The sequence below is a fragment of the Panthera uncia genome (assembly GCF_023721935.1).
Source record: "Panthera uncia isolate 11264 chromosome A1 unlocalized genomic scaffold, Puncia_PCG_1.0 HiC_scaffold_17, whole genome shotgun sequence".
NCBI classification, from domain to species: domain Eukaryota; kingdom Metazoa; phylum Chordata; class Mammalia; order Carnivora; family Felidae; genus Panthera; species Panthera uncia.
Window position 1 is genome coordinate 95,156,602 of NW_026057577.1, and position 18,314 is coordinate 95,174,915.

General features: G+C 41.6%; 1 protein-coding gene across 1 annotated transcript in view; it reads right to left on the bottom strand.

Moving 5' to 3' along the window:
* Positions 1–18,314, bottom strand: part of TENM2 (teneurin transmembrane protein 2) — a gene marked incomplete at its 5' end in the record, with an annotated part of 375,214 nt that overhangs the window by 40,526 nt on the left and 316,374 nt on the right. The window contains 5 exons of the mRNA XM_049648903.1: positions 4,380–4,615; positions 6,098–6,273; positions 12,752–13,626; positions 14,833–14,987; positions 16,219–16,451. Coding sequence (XP_049504860.1) covers positions 4,380–4,615; positions 6,098–6,273; positions 12,752–13,626; positions 14,833–14,987; positions 16,219–16,451 — 1,675 coding nt within the window. The remainder of the gene's footprint in view (positions 1–4,379; positions 4,616–6,097; positions 6,274–12,751; positions 13,627–14,832; positions 14,988–16,218; positions 16,452–18,314) is intronic.

Here is an 18,314-nt window from a genome sequence, read left to right on the forward strand (position 1 = left end):
GGGGACCCATTACGCAAGACAATGAATGCCCCTTTTTTATTATGCTAATTTGAGTGTACTTCCTGTCTTTTGCAGTGGAAAGATTCCTGACAGATATAGGGCAAATGTGTTGGTGAACTCATGCCTGCTTTGGGTGAAAGGTGGGGGGAGGGAATTCACACACTTCTTCTAAGGAGGAGCCTTAAGGAGGCATGTCCTCACCTCTTCTTCATCTATTGTCTGAGTGCCTACCACATGGCACTTGTCACCAGGGATACAGTGGTGAGATGGTTCCTGTGCTCATGGAGCTTATAGATGCCCTGATACAACAGTTTCATGTGCTTTTGCAAGGCTGGGGAGAACAGAGAAAGGAGTGTAGTGGAAAAGACTCTTTCACATGAGATTACCTGAGACATCCTTAGGAGACATAATGAAAATTATTCTCACATTGAGTTTGGGCCAGGAAGAAGGGACTAGCACTCTAAATTTTGTTGAAGCATCATAAAGTTTTTGGTGGAAGGATGTGGTTCTTTGATGGTCTATATTTACCATCTTACATTAGACCAGCCTATATGGAAATGCTATTGACACATTACTCACCTAAGAGATGTTCCTGACTGGATTGCTTGGAGGAGGGCTACCTAGGTGGCTTAGAATTTCACTGGGCACTGGTCTATCATGGTAGCTTCACTGGAAATTTTGGTTTCTTCTGAATCCTAGGGAAGCTCAGAGCCTTGGGGCCTTGCATAATTCAACTGGCCAGACTTCCAGGAGCTTGATAGTCCCTGGAAAGGTAAGTCTGTTGTCTTCAATGCTTGATACCCTCAGTTGCTGCACCATAGGTTCTCTGCAAATTCCCTGCTTTCCATGAAGGAGCAACACTTTCTTCCCTATTCCAAGAGTCAGGGCTGAGGCTGCCAGAATGCCACATGTCTGTCATGGGTTTCAGTTCCTAGCTTTTCTCCTTCACAAAGCCTGGTAGGCCACCTCACAAAGTCTAGACAGCCACTCAGTTTCCCAGTCCATATGACTAGGGAGAGGAACCCTCAAAAGGAGAGCATGATACAGCAACCCTGCTACTTGTCAAATCCTGTTAATTATGTGTACTAAATCGCTCTCAGATCTTTCCTTCCCTCTTCTTTCTCTCTTTAGTGTTAGTGATTTAGTTCTTTGTTTGGATTACTGCAATTGCTTCTGTGCTGTCCCTGTCTTCCTATCTTGTCCCCTTCTGATCTATCATCCTCCACTTCTAAGGAAGCCCGAGAGGTCTTTCTAAGACTACATATCCCAACACATCACTCTGCTAATCAAACCCTGGAACAGCTCCCCATAGTCCTCTTGATAAATGTCAGCCTAGCAAAATATGCTTTTCCATGTGCTGCCTCTGGCCAACTCATTTTTTTTTTTCCTGCACCACAGTGTAACACATTCCCCTTCCCCATGGCCAAACTGAGTTAAGGTTTCCTGAAATGCTCTTCCCTTTTTGGACCTCTTTGTTGTCTCACAGGCAACACTGTTGGTCTCATCACTCCTTCCCTGTATCTTTGCCAGGCTAATTCCCACTGCTCTGCAGAACTGATTCCAACCTTTCTATAGGAGGTGGCAGAGAACCTGCTATGTGTTCAACTCTTTTGGTTTTTTTTCTTCTTAGGCACCCAGAAAGACAACATTTCCTAGGCTTCTGTGCAGTTCAGTGGAAACGTTCTCACTAGGGTGGGTGGAAGTGATGTACACCATGCCCATCTCTGCTCATTCAGCCCCTCGTTCCTTCCAGAGCAACCTGAGAGGTCATTTGCTTACTGTGGCGGGGTCACAAGACAGCAAATGCCGTGAATCATCACTAGGTCAAGCTGCCTGCCTTATGTGGAAGGTGATGTGGTAAGCTCTTGAGATTTCAGGGCTTATTTATTATCTGGCCTCATCTCATCCCCTCCTGACACAACGAACTATCCAGTGTTCCTTATGACACTGCCTTTGTTACAGCTTACACCACACTGTTTACATTGGCCTCTCTACTAGATTGCAAGCTCTTTACTGGTGAGGATTTAGTTTTCTCTCTCTCACCTCCATAGTGCTTGGCATATAGTTGGCACTTAGCCCACATCTTTTTAAAAGAATTTATAATATTGGTTTAATTTGCAGCCCAAATGCAGAGGAGACTTAAATCAAGGAGAAAATTAAAAAAAATGTGTTAGTTATACACAGGAAAACAATTACAGCTATAAAATGTAATGTTCTCCTCTAAGAGTCCATTTGACGATGGAAGTCAAGACAGAGTGAAAAGAAATGTCAGGCCAGAGGAGAGAAGAAACTGCTTGCCTTGTGGGGGCCAACATGTACCTGTGGTTCAGGGGCTGCAAACTTCCCTGCCCTGGGCTCATAAAGAATCTGACAAAAAGGACACTCCCCAGTTCTCTTGATCCACATCCTGCCTCACCTTTCCTTTACACCTTCTTGCAATTGCTTTGCTCTCCTGCAATTTCTAGGAGTTGCTTTTATTTCATTCACTAAACAATTTATGAATTGAATTAAAATAAATGAGATGCAAATAAATTCCAGGCTTTCTCCCTCATTTTCAAATTACATTTTCAGTCCACTCAACCTGTTATAATCTCATAGTGATTTTCATTTAAGAGAGCTAAATGGATATGTGATTATTGTTACAGGAACTAACACCAGACAATTAAATGTTGAGGTGTTGATAGATAAAGCTGTGTTTTGATTTGCATAAACATGATGCCAGCAAATCTAAACCTGGCAGAAATTCAGTTATAAGATTTGCGTGCCTAACTTCTGCTAATTACCACAAGTACCATTATTAAGATTTTTAATATTCAGTGTTGGGATTATAGCCATTTTATTTTAGGGCCACATTTATCTTTATTTGGAAAACTTAGTCAAAAAGCATAACTGATTTATCAGAGAAAAGGCACGATTACTACTTATAATCAACTTCTACAGTACAGCATATCAAAAATCAATTACACAGGCCTGAAATCCAGTCATTAAGGATTTAGCTACTAATCTCATTTCATTTTTTGTCTTTGGGAAGATAGTGCCGTTTGCAACTTTGCAGATACCAGCACTGGAAGGAAAACATGGGAGACTGCTGATAACCTAATGTGAACAATGAAACTCCAGCTAGATGAAAGCAGAATCTTAATATGCAGTGGCCTGGCTCTGCAGGGAGGTAACCTGGGCCGGTGGATTTCAATCCAATAACAGGCAAAAGTTATGCTGATGGTGACACTTCTACTCTTTTCCATTGTTTACTGTCTTCCTAGTGCTTATCTTAATCATAATTATTTTAGTTATTTATCACTGTATTCACTATCTGCCCTTCTTGTCCCTTTCCCCCATCCCTGACTGTAAGCTGCAGGAGGGTAGGCTTGGTGTGTCGTATAGATCTCCAGTGCCTGACCTGGGATCCCTGGCCCCCCAACCCACCCCACCATGGGGAAAGAGGTTAGCATGATGTTAAAAATCAGTCAGATGAGTGAGTAGGGCAGGACCCCGATTATCTGGATGACTATGAATTTAAACAGGAAGCTATGGGGCTTGGTGGTTAAGAATACTGGCTAGTGAGCCAGACACAAATATGGAACTGGGACTGAGTCCTGGCTTTGCCATTTTCTAGCCATGGTGCCTTTGGACGGGTTATGTAGCTCCCAGAGCCTGTGTTTCTTTATCTGAAAAACAGGGATAACTATCCCCATGCGGTTGTTGAAAATAAGTAAAGCACTTAACATACTGCTTGCCTCATGGAATCCTCAATGAGTATTGTGTCTTTGTTTTTAAAAGAAGTAACTTTGGGGTCAGTTGCCTAGTCTGGGGAAGCTATGGTTTGTTAAAACTTTCTGCTTGGTTAGCTTGTTATTTCCTCTTGGGAAGCCTCCCCTTATCACCTTAGGCTGGGCAATCTCTCCTGCTCTGCGATTCCATCAGGCCCTGGATGTTCCTCTCACTTATCCCATTGGATTATCCCGCATCTATATATTCTACTGGACTGTTAACTCCTTGAGTGTAAAGAGTACATTATAAAATTTGTGTTCTTTCAGTATTCATCAAACTCCTCAGCACACAGTAGGCACTGGCACTCGGTGCTAAGTCGTTTGTCAAATTGGCCAAAGAGTGAAAGTTGAGGAAGAAGATGGCAAGTGTGACAAGAAGACTGAAGTTATTTCTAGCTAGAGCATAAGGTAAATCCCCACCTTGTTTTCTCCTAGGCAATGGAGAGGTTTTCCCAAAGGGACTGGGCATCTTCTGAGGGAAAGACTTTGTCTTTTCCAGGGAAGAAAGGAGTAATGGAGGCTTGGGACCTAGGAAATTTGCTCAGCTCCTGAGCAAAGGGTGTGTATCCCCTACCACTTTGTGGTGACAGATAGGGTGGAATCACTTACCCGGAGCTTCCTGCCAAAGATGGTGACTTTGCCTTTAATCTGTTCCTTTCTTAGGCGCCACTCAATGGAATTTAGGCCATTCTCCATGGGCAGGGAGATGTTGCAGCGCCCAATGGTGGGGGTGATGGTACCTGCTAGGACATGGGGCTCACTGTGGAAGCTGACACCCATTCCATTGGCATACATCACCCTCAGGGTACCGTTATTACAGAGCTGGTAGCTGTTCCGCACTTGATCTGGAGAAATGTAAGTGGGGGTGGGGATATGGAAAGAAATTATCCACTCTGTTAGTCATAAGAGAACAGAACCCCTATTTTTATAGGTTTCCATGGTACTTTGCAGCTGTCAGTCTAAGGCTGCCTTCAATTAGCACCCATACAATGTTAAGGTGAGTAGCAGAGATGCTACTGATCCATGGAAAGAAAAACATTATTAATATGTGGCACTCCAGAAATAATTATGCTGTGATATTTTTCTTTTACTCACTGAATACTATTAATAGTACCTTTAAAGATGTCTATTGCCTACACAATTTGTGTCAATCAAATCCCTAATCTATGTTTTAAATGGTAAAAAAAAAAAATGACTTAATTTCCCCCCCCCCTTTTGCCTACCATCTACCCTGAAGTTGATGGTCTAGCTACAGATCAGATCAGAAGAAAAAAAGCAACCTTCTTGCCCCTCATGCTTCTGCTGCTGACTCCACTATGATGCCACCTTTACTTAACAGAACTCTGAGAGATTCAAACAGCTTAAGGTAGACTGAGCTAGGGGGTGCTGATAACATGCGTTTATCTCCCCAAAGAGAATCTACACTAGTCAATCAGACTTCTGACCTTTTCCTTATCAAAAAGTTCCAGGAAGGAAATGTGAGTCCAAAACTCCTTTTACAGATACGTTTCTTCCTGATTATTTGGGCAAAGGAGTCCAGCTGGGCTGGCCTCTGAGATGCTGACTTTTGGGATTGTGAGCAAATGTGTATCTGTCACTCCTGCAACTGCAGCCATCATGCAGAAAGACAGAATCTACATCATTAATCATCTGGCAGAGCAGAAATAGAGTCATTGAAACAGGCTCTGTCGTGGGATAATAGTGCAGAAATGTCACCATTTATCTACTGAGAGGACACTTTTATCCTCTGACAACGGGCTAGCCCACTGACATTATATCTTAATTAAAAGAAAAATTAATCTGCACAATTCCTTTTCTTGCCAGCTCTTGTGCTTGTCCTGGAATTTGTGTCATGTCAAACAGCAATAGTAACTATGGGGTGGTCAGAAACCTTTGTGATCCCAGTCTTGGCAAGAGATTGCCAAAGGCTTTGGTTCCAGGACAATCAACTCAACAAACAAGTGGCACCAGAATGGAGCCAAAAAAGGAAGAGGTGAACCCAAGAGGATAAATAGCCTTTGAGAAGCTAACTCTGTGTGTTGGATTAGTGGGGAGTGCTGATGATGGAGAGGTAAGAGCAAGTGGGTATGACAACTGACATTTTCAGATAAGTATGTAGACATTCCTAAATTCCTGGACATTTCGTTTAGTATAGATGACATTCTTCTGAATCTGATTAAGTCATTTTCTACAAGACTGACCTCTTGTAGAATTTGTTTTCTGTGGACACTTGAGTAAAATAGCAAGGTAATAGGTGTTCCACGGTTCTGGAGGTCCTCCCAGGCTTGCCTGGGGTCTGTGGGTGAGTTTAGTGGGCAGGGGCTTACCTTGTACCACCGTGTAGGAGGCCTCCACTGAAGACAGATTGGTAATGACAGTGACATCATCATCACGGTTGGAGTTCTCAATGTCAATGGTGATGGATTTCTCCATTTCCCGGTGCAGACTGGTCACCACCCCCGTGGGGCGTGTCACATTGGTCAGGCGGCCTTCGTGGTCATAGCTGGAATGGACACAGTGCACAGACACACTGGTTGGAAGCACAGTTACTCGAGCTGAAGGCTTTCCCACTACTCAGAACTTCACAAAGCCAGAGAGAGAGGTTGGAAGGTAGAATGGCTGGGTAGTGTATCACACAGAGGCTCCTTGTCACAATCAGCAAGACCTGGCATTGGAGACCATCTATGCTCATACAATTTCATCTCACTTGCCACCTCAAAGTCCTCTGGACAGTCAACCTAGGCCAAATATCACCTCCAGGACTTGGCTCAAGCACAGCAGGTCTGGCTGCCTATAACCCTTTCTCTGGTTTTATAGTCCCAAACTAACCACAGCTCCCCAAGCAGCCTTCTTAGACAGTTTTCCCAATGAATTACTTGACTTCACCCAAGTCTACGTATACCAGTGATCAAGTTCTGCTGCTAGAAAGTTGCCTGAAATTGGGCCCTTCTCCTTTATCTGTATGTCATCTTTACTTTTTTCTTGAACTGTGGAATTGTTTTTTCTGCCTCCTTTAGCAAAAAGCCTTGCTATTCCACTTGGTGGAACATTTTCCCACTCTGAAAGTTTCATTGTAATCAGAAAGCTGGACCTTCCATATGCCCAAGTAAGAGACTCTTTTTAAGGTCTGAGCATAGAGGCCTTTGAGCTTTCCCAGATGATATCTGTTACTAGAGATATCTGTTACCAGAGAGGGGAGGAAGGTAGAGGAAATAAGGTAGTTTGCTTAACCTTTAGGTGTGACTCCCTCTGGACTGGGGACAAAGGTGGTAAGTTCTCAGTGATGGAGACTGAAGCTTGTACAGCATATGAACAGAACCATTATGGCCTATCTGGCTTTGTTGCTTAGAACTACGGAAGCAAATATGGATGGAAAATGGCTTCAGAAAGACAGTAAGTGATTTGAGAAAACACGATAAGAAATTTTTGCTTCCCGGGATGTTTGAAGGCAGAGAACAGAACCACATTAAGCTGGGTGGCCAGTTGGACAAAGGGAGGGAAGAGCTTTGAATGAAGGGCCCAGCGTTTGGCTCTACCCTCATCACTTGCCCAGGGCAGTAGGCAATAGGTGGTACAGATATTAAACTAACTGGACCACTATAGACACAGATGGGAGTCAGGCCCTCCAGGTCAAAGGGACTCCCTTTTGTCTTCTTATCTATTAAAGAAACTGCCTCTCAAAGATGTTATTTACTAATAGTGACAAATTTGTTAAATGATTAGGTAGATAGCTACCTATAAAGCCACAAAAATTGATGACAGTGATTTCTATCTATTGGAATGAAAAAAAAATGTATATTATTGAGTGGAGTATAAAAATATATTCCACTGATAGTATAATGAGTATATATAGAAGAAATTGTCTTAAAATATAGACATCACAACATTAAGGGTGGTTTTTCTACCTGTGTTTGTATGTTCCCCTATTTTAGGAATTATTTCTAACCAATATGCCTGACTGTTAGGTTTTCTGATTAGAAACAAAAGGTATTTAAATGAAATAGTAAATGCCTAAGAGTTGGTTTTTTTAAAAGATAAAATTGACCAACCTTAAAAGACAAGAGTTCTCAAAAATCAGAGGTGTTACAACTGATATGACAGAAATACAAAAGATCGTAACAGATTACTACCAAGGAGTTTCAATCAGTAATCAAAAGCGTTCCAACAAACAAAACTACAGGGCCAGATGGCTTCACTGGTGAATGCTACCAAACATTGAAAAACTTATTGATAGAAATCCTTCTCAAACTCTTGAAGGAACTATTCCAAACTCATTTTATGAGGCCAGCATTACCCTGCTACCAAGATAGGGGCACCACACAAAAAGAAAATGAATATCTCAGATGAATATAGATACTCCAACATATTCATATTTAAATCAAATACAGAAAATCATATTCAATAGTACATTGATAGATGTATTCCAGGGATGCAAGGATGGCTCAACAGATGCATAAAAAGCATCTGACAAAATCCAACACCCATTAATGACAAAAACTCTCAACAAAGTGGGTATAGAGGGAATGTACCTCAAAGGTCATATATGACGGCTCCACATACAACATCATACCCACTGGTGGGAAACTGAAATCTTTCCCTCTAAGATCAGGAACACGACAGGACAACTAAGAAAATGAAATGCATCCAAATAAGAAGTAAAACTGTCATTATTTGCAGATGATGACTTAACCTAAAAACTTAGAACCAATAAATTCAGTAAAGTTGAAGAATACCATTGTGTTTCTATACACTAAGAACGAACTAGCAGAAAGTCAATCCCATTTACAATTGGATCAAAAAGAATAAAAAAGCTAGGAAAAAAATTAACAAAGGGCATAAAAGACCTCTTATACTAAAAGCTATAAGACATTGATGAAAGATAGTCCATTGTTCATGGACTGGAATAATCAATGCAATCCCTAACAAAATTCCAATGGAATTATTCAGAGAAATAGAACAGATAGTCCTAAAGTTTGTATGGAACCACAAAAGCAATGTTGAGAGAAAGAAACAAAGCTGGAAGCATCATGCTCCCTGATTTCAAACTAAATTACAGAGCTATCGTAATCAAAACAGTAATCAGTTTTTATGAGCATAAAAACAGATACACAGATCAATAGAGCAAAATAGAGAGTCCAGAAATAAACACACACTATATGCTCAATTAGTTTACCATAAAGGAGCTAAGAATATACAATGGGGAAAGGACCGTTTCTTTAATAAATGGTGTTGGGGAAACTGGACAGCCACATGCAAAATAATGAAAATGGGCCATTATCTTACTCCATACACAGAAATTAACTCAAAAGGATAAAAACCATTAAACTAGAAGAAAACAGGTGGTAAGCTCCTTGATATCAGTCTTGGCAATTTTTTGATTTGACACCCAAAGCAAAGGAAACAAAAGCAAAAAAGATGTGGGACTGCATCAAATTAAAAAGCTGCATAGTAAAGGAAACCAACAAAATGAAAAGGCAACCTACAGAATGGGAGAAAATATTTGCAGATCATATATCTGGTAAAGTTTTAATATCCAAAAAATATAAAAAACTCATACAATTCAAGAGCAAACAACCTGATTAAAAAGTATACAGAGGATCTGAATGGACATTTTCCCAAAGATAACACATGGATGGCCAACAGGTACATGAAAAGGTGCTCAACACCACTAAGCAATGGGAAATGCAAATCAAAACCATAATAAGATATTACCTCACACCTATTAGAATGTCTTTTATCAAAAAGAAGTAAGTGTTGGCGAGGATATGGAGAAAAGGGAACCCTTGTGCCTTGGTGGTAGGAATGTAAATTGGTGCAGCCAGTATAGAAAACAATATGGTGGTTCCTCAAAAAAAAAAAAAAATTACCATATAATCCAGCAATTCCACTTTAGGTATCTATCCAAACTCAAAAAGATATATGCAGCCCATGTTCATTGCAGCATTATTTACAATAGTCTAGATATGGAAAAACCTAAGTGTTCATCAGTGGATGAATGGATAAAGAAGATGTGGTATATATATATATATATACACTCAGCCATAAAAAGAATGAAATCTTGCAATTTATGACAACATGGATGGACCTTGAGGGCATTATGCTAAGTGAACTAAGTTAGAGACAAATACCACATGATCTTATATGTGGAATCTTTAAAAAACCCTGAACTCATAGACACAGAGAACATGGTGGTGGTTACCAGAAATGGGGGATGAGTGAAAGGGGTCAAAAGGTATAAATTTCTAGATATAAAATAAATATGAGGATGTAGGGACACTTGGGTGACTCAGTGAAGTGTCTGACTTCAGCTCAGGTCATGATCTCACGGTTCATGAGTTCGACCCCTGCATTGGGCTCTCTGCTGTCAGCACAGAGCCTGCTTTGGATCCTCTCTCTCTCCCTTTCCCCTGCTCTTTCTCAAAAATAAACAAACATTAAAAAAAATATGAGGATATAATGTATGGCATGGTGATAGGTAATAGCACTGTACTGCATATTTGAAAATTGCTAAGAGAATAAATCTTAGAAGTTCTCATCACAAGAAAAGTTTTCATAACTCTATAGTGATAGATGTTAATTAGACTTACTGTGGTGATTATTTCATAATATATACAAACATCAAATCATGTTGTACACTTGGAACTAATATATATCAATTTTACCTCAATAAGAAAATAAAACACTTCTAAGGGTTTGCATATGGGGTGCCTAATGGAGTTCTCGACAACAGACAATATCTTCAAGTCCCACAGTCAAGCAGGGACTGTATGAAGAGTTCGTGGTCTGGGATCCAGGCAAAGATCGAATTCCAATGTACCTGGACACATACAATGGTGCTTATGAGAGAAGTGGTAGAAACTGGAGATTCTACACAGAGGAACAGAGGTTTGGGGCTGAGGCCAGGATCTCAGGGGTCACAGGAAGAAAAACATGTTCTAATTTTCAAAGAAGAGTAAGTTTCCTACAACCATGCTTACTTGCCCAGGGAGTATCTTCAGATTTAGGTCTTTTTGCAAATAAGTCTACACATAGTTTCAAGGTGCTATGAATTCCTGTAATGGGATCTCAAGGCCATTCAAGGGAACTACTACAGCCTTGGCCTGTGTGGGGCTGAAGGTTGCTTTTGACTCATTTATTCAAGTATTTACTGAGTGCCTACTATATGCCAGGCATTATACATGGCACTGGGGGCATGACTAGAAGCAAAATAGATGAGAATCTCTGTCTCCATGATGTGTACATGATGGACAGAGTATGTCAGATGGTAACAAGTGGTAAGGATTAAAATAAGGGAGAGAGAGTGTGTGTATGTGTGTAAGAGTGGTTATAATTTTAAGTATGGTCCTGTGCCTTTCAGGGATACAGGCTACTCTTCTCCAGATGACCATATGTAAAAGTACCATGAAACAAAAAAAGTTCACCATCATTTTAGGAGGAACAGGAAAACCTCATGCATTTGAACCCCTATAATGGACAATTTGATTATAGGATTTACCTACACTATGAAAAAGCAGCTCTCCAAAAGAGAAAAAATCATGCAGTTTCCATGTAACTTGTGAACACTTTTAAAAAGCGTACTGCCCATATTTTTATTAAACTAGGGACCCTTCCTGGAAAATACTGTCCCAGTTAGAGCTAACGTCTAAAGATGTACCTGAGGCTGAACTTCTTTATTATAGTCTCTAAGTCAGGCCTAATTCAGACTGGCCTTCTGAGCGTGACATTGGTTTGTCCTCAATCAGGTCAGACAACATATTGTCTCTGAAAAGCATTGGTCTTTAGGTAGAACTGCTAGAAAGGAAGGTGAAAATCTATGAGGTGTTTGGGTTACAGTATAGCTTTAACGTAACTTGGTGTGAGAGTTACAGATGGCACTAAGATGGTGCCTTAGGGACAGTGTCACTGGCTGGTAAAGTTTGATCAAGTCCCAGTGCCCTGGAGGATGCTAGGATGCTTCAGAAATCTGAGAAAGACAGCTTTGCCCAAAGAAAAAAAGAGAGCAAGGAAAAGCAATTCTACAATGCAGTAAATTTCCAGCAGGTGGCAACAGCTTCCTTTGCATGCTCCCAAACCCATTTGAGTACCAACTGGAAGTGAACATTCCTGAATCTAGAAGTGGATCAACAATAGGGTCTTCTGTTCTCTCTCTTGTACCCCATTCCCTCTGCCGACAACCCCTACCCAACTTACTAAGTTCTCGGCCAGCAGCAACACCTAGACAGAAAGCAAACAAGGACTCCAAATACAAGTAAGCTTCACTATCAAGGAGAGCCAGATACTTATAAATTCCATACCAGTCTTAGTGGTGACTGGGGGAATCACGCCTTAGAAATTTTCCCCAACCAGCATCCCACTGGTTAATACCTGCAGCAGCAGGCAGTATGACCAAGCGCTGCCTGCAGGAGTGATGGAAAACAGCTTTTTGGCAAAACAAACAGTGCGACTATTAAGTATGAGATAATTGTTAGGGGAAATATGACCAGCTCTCACATCTTTTAATATACCTAGCACTTTATCTGTATTGATCTGCTTCTGCTAAAGAGGAAATTCAGCGTTTATCTACCTGTCTGTGCAATCAAGTGTGTTGTTGGACCTACTGGCAAATTACAGGAGTCCCACCAGGATCTTGCCTTTTAGATTCTAATTTCCGCACCCATGGCAAACATGAATAATCAGCAAAGTTAATGAACACTTGCTCTCCCAGGTGCTGTGCATGTCCAATATCCTGAAATTGGAGGGGCAAGCAGGCAATAGGAATTGGAGCTCTTGTTAGGATGTTCTCTGATGTTCAATATCAGAGACTGAACAGTGCAAATCACTTAGAAGTCAGGGAGATGGGACATGAATATCTTGAGGAGACAAGTTGACATTAAAGTTAGGGAGACAATGTGACTAAACAATTCTAAAATCTACATGGACAATCAATCCTGCTGCAAGCTAGGGTAGGGTAATTTTAAGAAATGCTTTACGAATGTACTTACTCATAGAAAGTTGTCCATCCTGTTTCATCACTCTTGGTGGCTAGGAGGCCAGTGTTCCCATCGTAGGTCATGAGGCCAAGCTCCAGATTCTGTGTGGACACGACTTTGAGACCTCCATTGGTGCCCACGGTGAGGGTGATGATCTGGTTGTCAGGCATGAGCAGGTGGCGGGGCATGCCACTACTGTCCCGACGGATCTTTAGGGAATTCCCATTATTGTCAATCAATTCGGTGACATCATTGTCAGCACTATATGTGAAATTGTACAAGTACTCCCCTGTCACCAGGCTCACGGTGTACTGGTGGATGCCATCAGCGTTGAAAACATACAACTCCTGTTCTCCGGGGGATGCAGCCTCATACTGGTTGAAAGCATTAAGAACAGGCTTGTTTTTGCTGACCGCCCTAATCCGAATATTTCCAAGATCTGCGATGTAGATGGTACCATCTGGAGCTACAGCTAAGGATGATGGGGAATTCAAGATGGCATCAGTCGCATAGGCATCGTCTCCTGAGTAGCAGTTGCAATTGACATCATTTTTGCAGTCACAGTCTGAGGCTGCCCCAGCTAAGAGGCAGATCTCCCCATTTGTTGTTACCTGGCGTAGACGATTAATCTTCTTCTCATCTGTCTCAGTGATATAGAGGACCCCAGTGTGAGAAATAGCAATGGCACTGGCTGATTCCAGAGCGGAGTGAATGGCTAGTTTGCTGAGTGAGTAGTCAATTCCAGGAACCTGGCAATGCATGGGGCGTCCTGCAATGATGCTGACTTGGTGATTCTCAGTGATTCGAAGGATGACGTTGTTCTCAAGAACATACAAGGAGTTGTCCATGGGGTTGACAGCAAGGTCTGTTGGCCACTCCAGGCGAACCTGTGGATGACACGGCATTAAAGAGCAGCCTCTAACATGCCCAACATTGAACTGTAGGGCACTTATACTGGTTTTATGCAACTGGTGAAAAAAACTTTTTTAACCACACTGTATAAGAAGTACCCATCATCAAACCACTTGCCCATTGCCAATGTCGAGTGTACACAATGAAAAAGAGGCCAAGTAACAAACATCTATTATATCATCTGCTATAGCTAGAGGAGGTCACCAGCTCTACTCTTGATGTTCTTCTCAGCCCCAGATGATTGGACCAGGGTCAGAGTCATATATAGTTGGACAAATAATTCACTGCACAAGGGGCTAAAGTAATTCCTTCTATCCTCTGCTCATCCAGCCATAGGCTTAAGGAGGCTATGTTCATATAGAGGTGGAACTTTTATCTCATACACAAAAGAAGCCATGCTGTTTGGAAGATGGCCCTGACCCAAGGGCAGCCAATGCACAGGCTGGCTAGTGAACTACAACTTGGGCATTCACTTGAAGAAATGAACTGGACCTTCTCTGCAAAACTGAAATGAAAATCTCTGTGGCAAGTTTTCAGTTTGTTGTGGAATTTGAGCTGAAATTAATGAGGTTGATTGAAGGTTGAAAAGGCCCTCATAGGAAGGGCAAGCATATATTCCAGGTTGTTTGAGGATCCATGTAATAAACATCATTTTCTCCTGCTGTCCATTTAAGTGAGCCACTGTTCTCTGCCCCCATAAGAACTCATACTAAAGGAATATCACTTGGAAGAATATTGTAGAGGGCTCTGCTCTAGTTACTACTTCACAAAGTAAAGGTTTATATAGTGAGGATGCAATCATTTTAGATTAACAGTGAAGTTCTGATTGACATATAACACTGTATAGTACATTCTCAAACCTGCAATAATGATGGGGAAGAGAGGTAATTACACAGTAACTCCTACCCTGTAATCTGCCACGGCTGGAGTGTGTCACTAGCTCCACTTTTTGAGCTGAATCCCACCCTCCCCCTTTCCTTTCTCTCTTGCTCTCTCTCTCATTCTTGTCTAACATTTCTCATTCCATTTTGCTGCCTAGTTCATCTCAAGCCTTCTACAAACCACCCTGTAATCTGTATCTATAGCTCTTCCTCCCATTCCACTTTCAACCCAAACAGGCTGCAGGTGAGAACTTCAGGCCATGAACCAGGTGTGGCACAGTGATGAGCAGTAAATCCCACCTGGGCCACATCCATGCTGGAGTCACAGCTCAGTGGCCGGACAGCAGTGAGGTCATTGGAGCCCAGCAAAGTGGAGATGATTCCATTCTGGTCAACCTTCCGGATCATGGTGGCATCAACAAAGTACATGAGTCCGTTCTTGTCCACTGCAATACCTGATCAAGACAAACAGTGAACGTGTGTCTCTTGACAAGGAGTAGGGCTTGTGGGGGTGGAGGTGGGGATGCCCTATTGGGCATTAGCTTCTTGATCTTCTTGAACTCGGGAACATACTGGATGGATTAGCAGACCCAGAGCAGTGGCTCTCAGCTTTTTAAGGTAAAACCCTTTCTCATAGGCACTCTGTTGAGATCTGCATAATTACTAGGGTGCTAGCTAGCTACATTACCACCCAATTGAAGAATGAACTTTGGGCTGCAAATGAACCAAGACTGCAAATGAATGAATGGGGAAATAACTTGGCATCTGCTCTCTTTAGAAAAGAAGTTATTTCCCAAGTTCATTGCTTGAAAAATTATTGGTAGTAAATTACTTGAATAACCTTCACAACTAATTACAACAATGAGGTTCAGAAACAATGATTCCTGTAGTCACAAACTTCCAATTCAAAATATATCCTCCAGGAAACATTCTCAATTAAGCCTTGACTCTACTCGGTACGCCCTGGGGGAACACCTGTTCTAGCACTCTCCTGGTAAGATGCAGACAGTGGCTTCTATTTCTTTGGCACCTTCACCCTAGTGCCCATGCCCAAGGCCATTCATCCTTAATCCATATTGCTAGATGCTTTAGTGATAGCTAAAAATATTAATAAGAATTGGGGCTTCAAAGGATCAATAGGTCTTTATCCCTAAGTATCTTTGGTCCTTTTCCAACAGAGATCCATTGGTTCTAAGAACACCTCCCCCCTAATCCCAGACTCTTGGAAATTATACCCATTCTTAATTGCTACCATTTATTGGGCATTTACAAAATGTCAGGCTCTGTGCTTATGAATATGTACACTATTGTCTAACATAAACATCTGGGAGTGGTTGGAGGCCCCCCCCACTGGGCTCTGTTCTGTCTCCAGCCCACACAGCTGTCACTCTGGCTCATGGAGCTAATATTTCCCTCTGACTCTGTGACTGGCAGCATTCAGAAGTCTCCAGGAGCAATCCAACCCACTTTCTGTTTGTAGCATATGTGGGTGATGAAGTTTACTTCAAATAAACAATTTTTTTTAAATACTCACCCACACACCAAAGCAATCTATCAGAGTTAAATTATTGTAGAGAAAGCTGTATTTGTGACTGCCTGGACTTAGTTCAGTTCCAGTTAAGAAGAAAGACAACCTTGTAGCAAGGTCATTCTGGAGGAGGGGTTTTCTTCTTTTGTAACCTTTACCTCGAGGGCTCATCAGGGTTGCATCCACAGCCTTCCCCCCATCTCCACAGCGGGCTTCATCAAAGGGCAAGCACTGCTCTCCAGTCCCTGCCACCACTTCTGAATTCCCAGCCAGGTCTTTAGCTCCACTCAGAGACTTGACTCGGTAGATTCGCCGACTGTTGGTGTCAGACACGTAGAGAGAGCCGGACACAGGGTCTACTGCCAAATAGTACTTGTGTGCTGGGTTGTTGCTTTAGAAGAAGCAGAAAGAGAAATGAGAAGGGGGCTATGCAGCTGGTCTACTGGCTCAAAGAGATGACAAAAATCCTGGTAAGACTCTGTTTCTAGTGTCTTTCCACTTTATTGAACTGGAAAGAATCTAGCATAACAACTTAGTGTTCTAACATATCATGGCTCTTAGCTATTTCTTTTAATTGGACCTAAGCTCTTCATGCTATTCAGAGAGTTCATCCTTTCCCATCATACTAAAATACCATTGCTTCATTTAGCTGGTACAAAAGATCCCAGTCTGGTCCTGCTTTTGTGTCAGTGTTTTGTGTGTTTCAGCCTTCTTTATTTTCCCCCATGGGTTTGATATATTTCTCAAGTGGGATTGAGGAACACTTCCATGAGACAAGGTTTTCTTTTAATCCATGCTTCCTTAATGTCTCCAGGTCACTAGATCATTAATACTAGGGCAACCTGGAATTTTCCTGACTTTCTGATGGGAGGCTCCCAGATCAATCCCCAGTCCTCAGCCTCAGGTCTTCTCTACTATTTCTCAGTGTGGATATGAATAAAGTTGGCATTTAAAAAAAATTATATTTTGCTGATATCACATCCAGAATCTATATTACTGAGGGAGAAGTTACAGTTTTAATATTTTATGTAATGGTGAGGTCACAAACGTGGATGAAGAGCTGCTAGGGCCCTAAGTGACACTAGACGTGTGTGTGAGAAACGTAATAGGAAGGCACTATTCCTCAGAGACCTGGACCTCTTTCTCTGCCATGCATCTAGCTGCCCTATATGTTACTGATAAGGATAGGACTAAGCCACAGGAAACTCTAAACTCAGTGTGACCCAGATGGTGACCTTAAGTAAGTCTTTTGGCTGAGTTGGGTCCTAGACTGCTTATTTGGATAATGAAGAAATCAGATCATTTCTCATGTCCCTTTTGGCTCAAAACCCTACAGTTTCTTCCCTTTGCAGTGTCTGTCATTTGTTGGAGGTTGAGACCAGAATAGGTATTCATGCTATTCCTATACTGGTTATTAAAATCACCACCTCTAGGTTGCAAACAGTGAATGCCTCTCTGCCTTAGGATGCCACATGCCAAAAATCAGCATAGGCCTTTTGTTTTTCAGTTATTTCTCAATTGTAGTTTGGAATTATGGGAAGAAAGGGGATGGAAGAGGTGAAGGAAAGGTGAGGGTGATGATAGTGTTGGATGCATTTGTCCTGTAGACATTAGCTGGTAAATTACTAATTAAAACACCCCCATTTGGATTCTTCCTTGATTTAAGGAAGAAAAGAACTAGGAAGCTATTTTTAGGAACAATTTGTGAGTCAAGACCATCTTTAATTCCAACTTCTCCTCAGGTTGCTATTAAGACACATAATTGAACTAGAAGTCAAGGTTTTTCTAAAATTCCAGCCTAGATAACTAGTTTAAAAGAGTAGGCTACCAGGGTTCCATTCCTTTCCGTTCCTTTCCTTTCCTTCCTCTTCCTCTTTCTCCTTCTTTTCTTTTCTTTCTTTTTCTTTCTTTCTTTCTTTCTTTCTTTCTTTCTTTCTTTCTTTCTTTCTTTCGCTATTAAGTCTTTACAGAATATCCACATATGCAAAACAAATTAGGGCAGAAAGGGAAAACTTCATGCTATTTTTTTAATTAGATGCTGTACTTTGTTACCGAATGATAGTAGCTGGCTAGCATCATGAGCAGAAGGATCAGGGCACTGCACATCTGTGCCTATCTGTGAGCAAGATAATTAATTCTGGACTTTCTTGGGACCCTGATTCAAAGAGCCTTTTCAAAAACTCTGGTAGAAGAGCAGACAATTAAGGGTGTGAGGTCAGTTCTTGTTGGGGTCTCATTCTTCCCCATGGCCTTA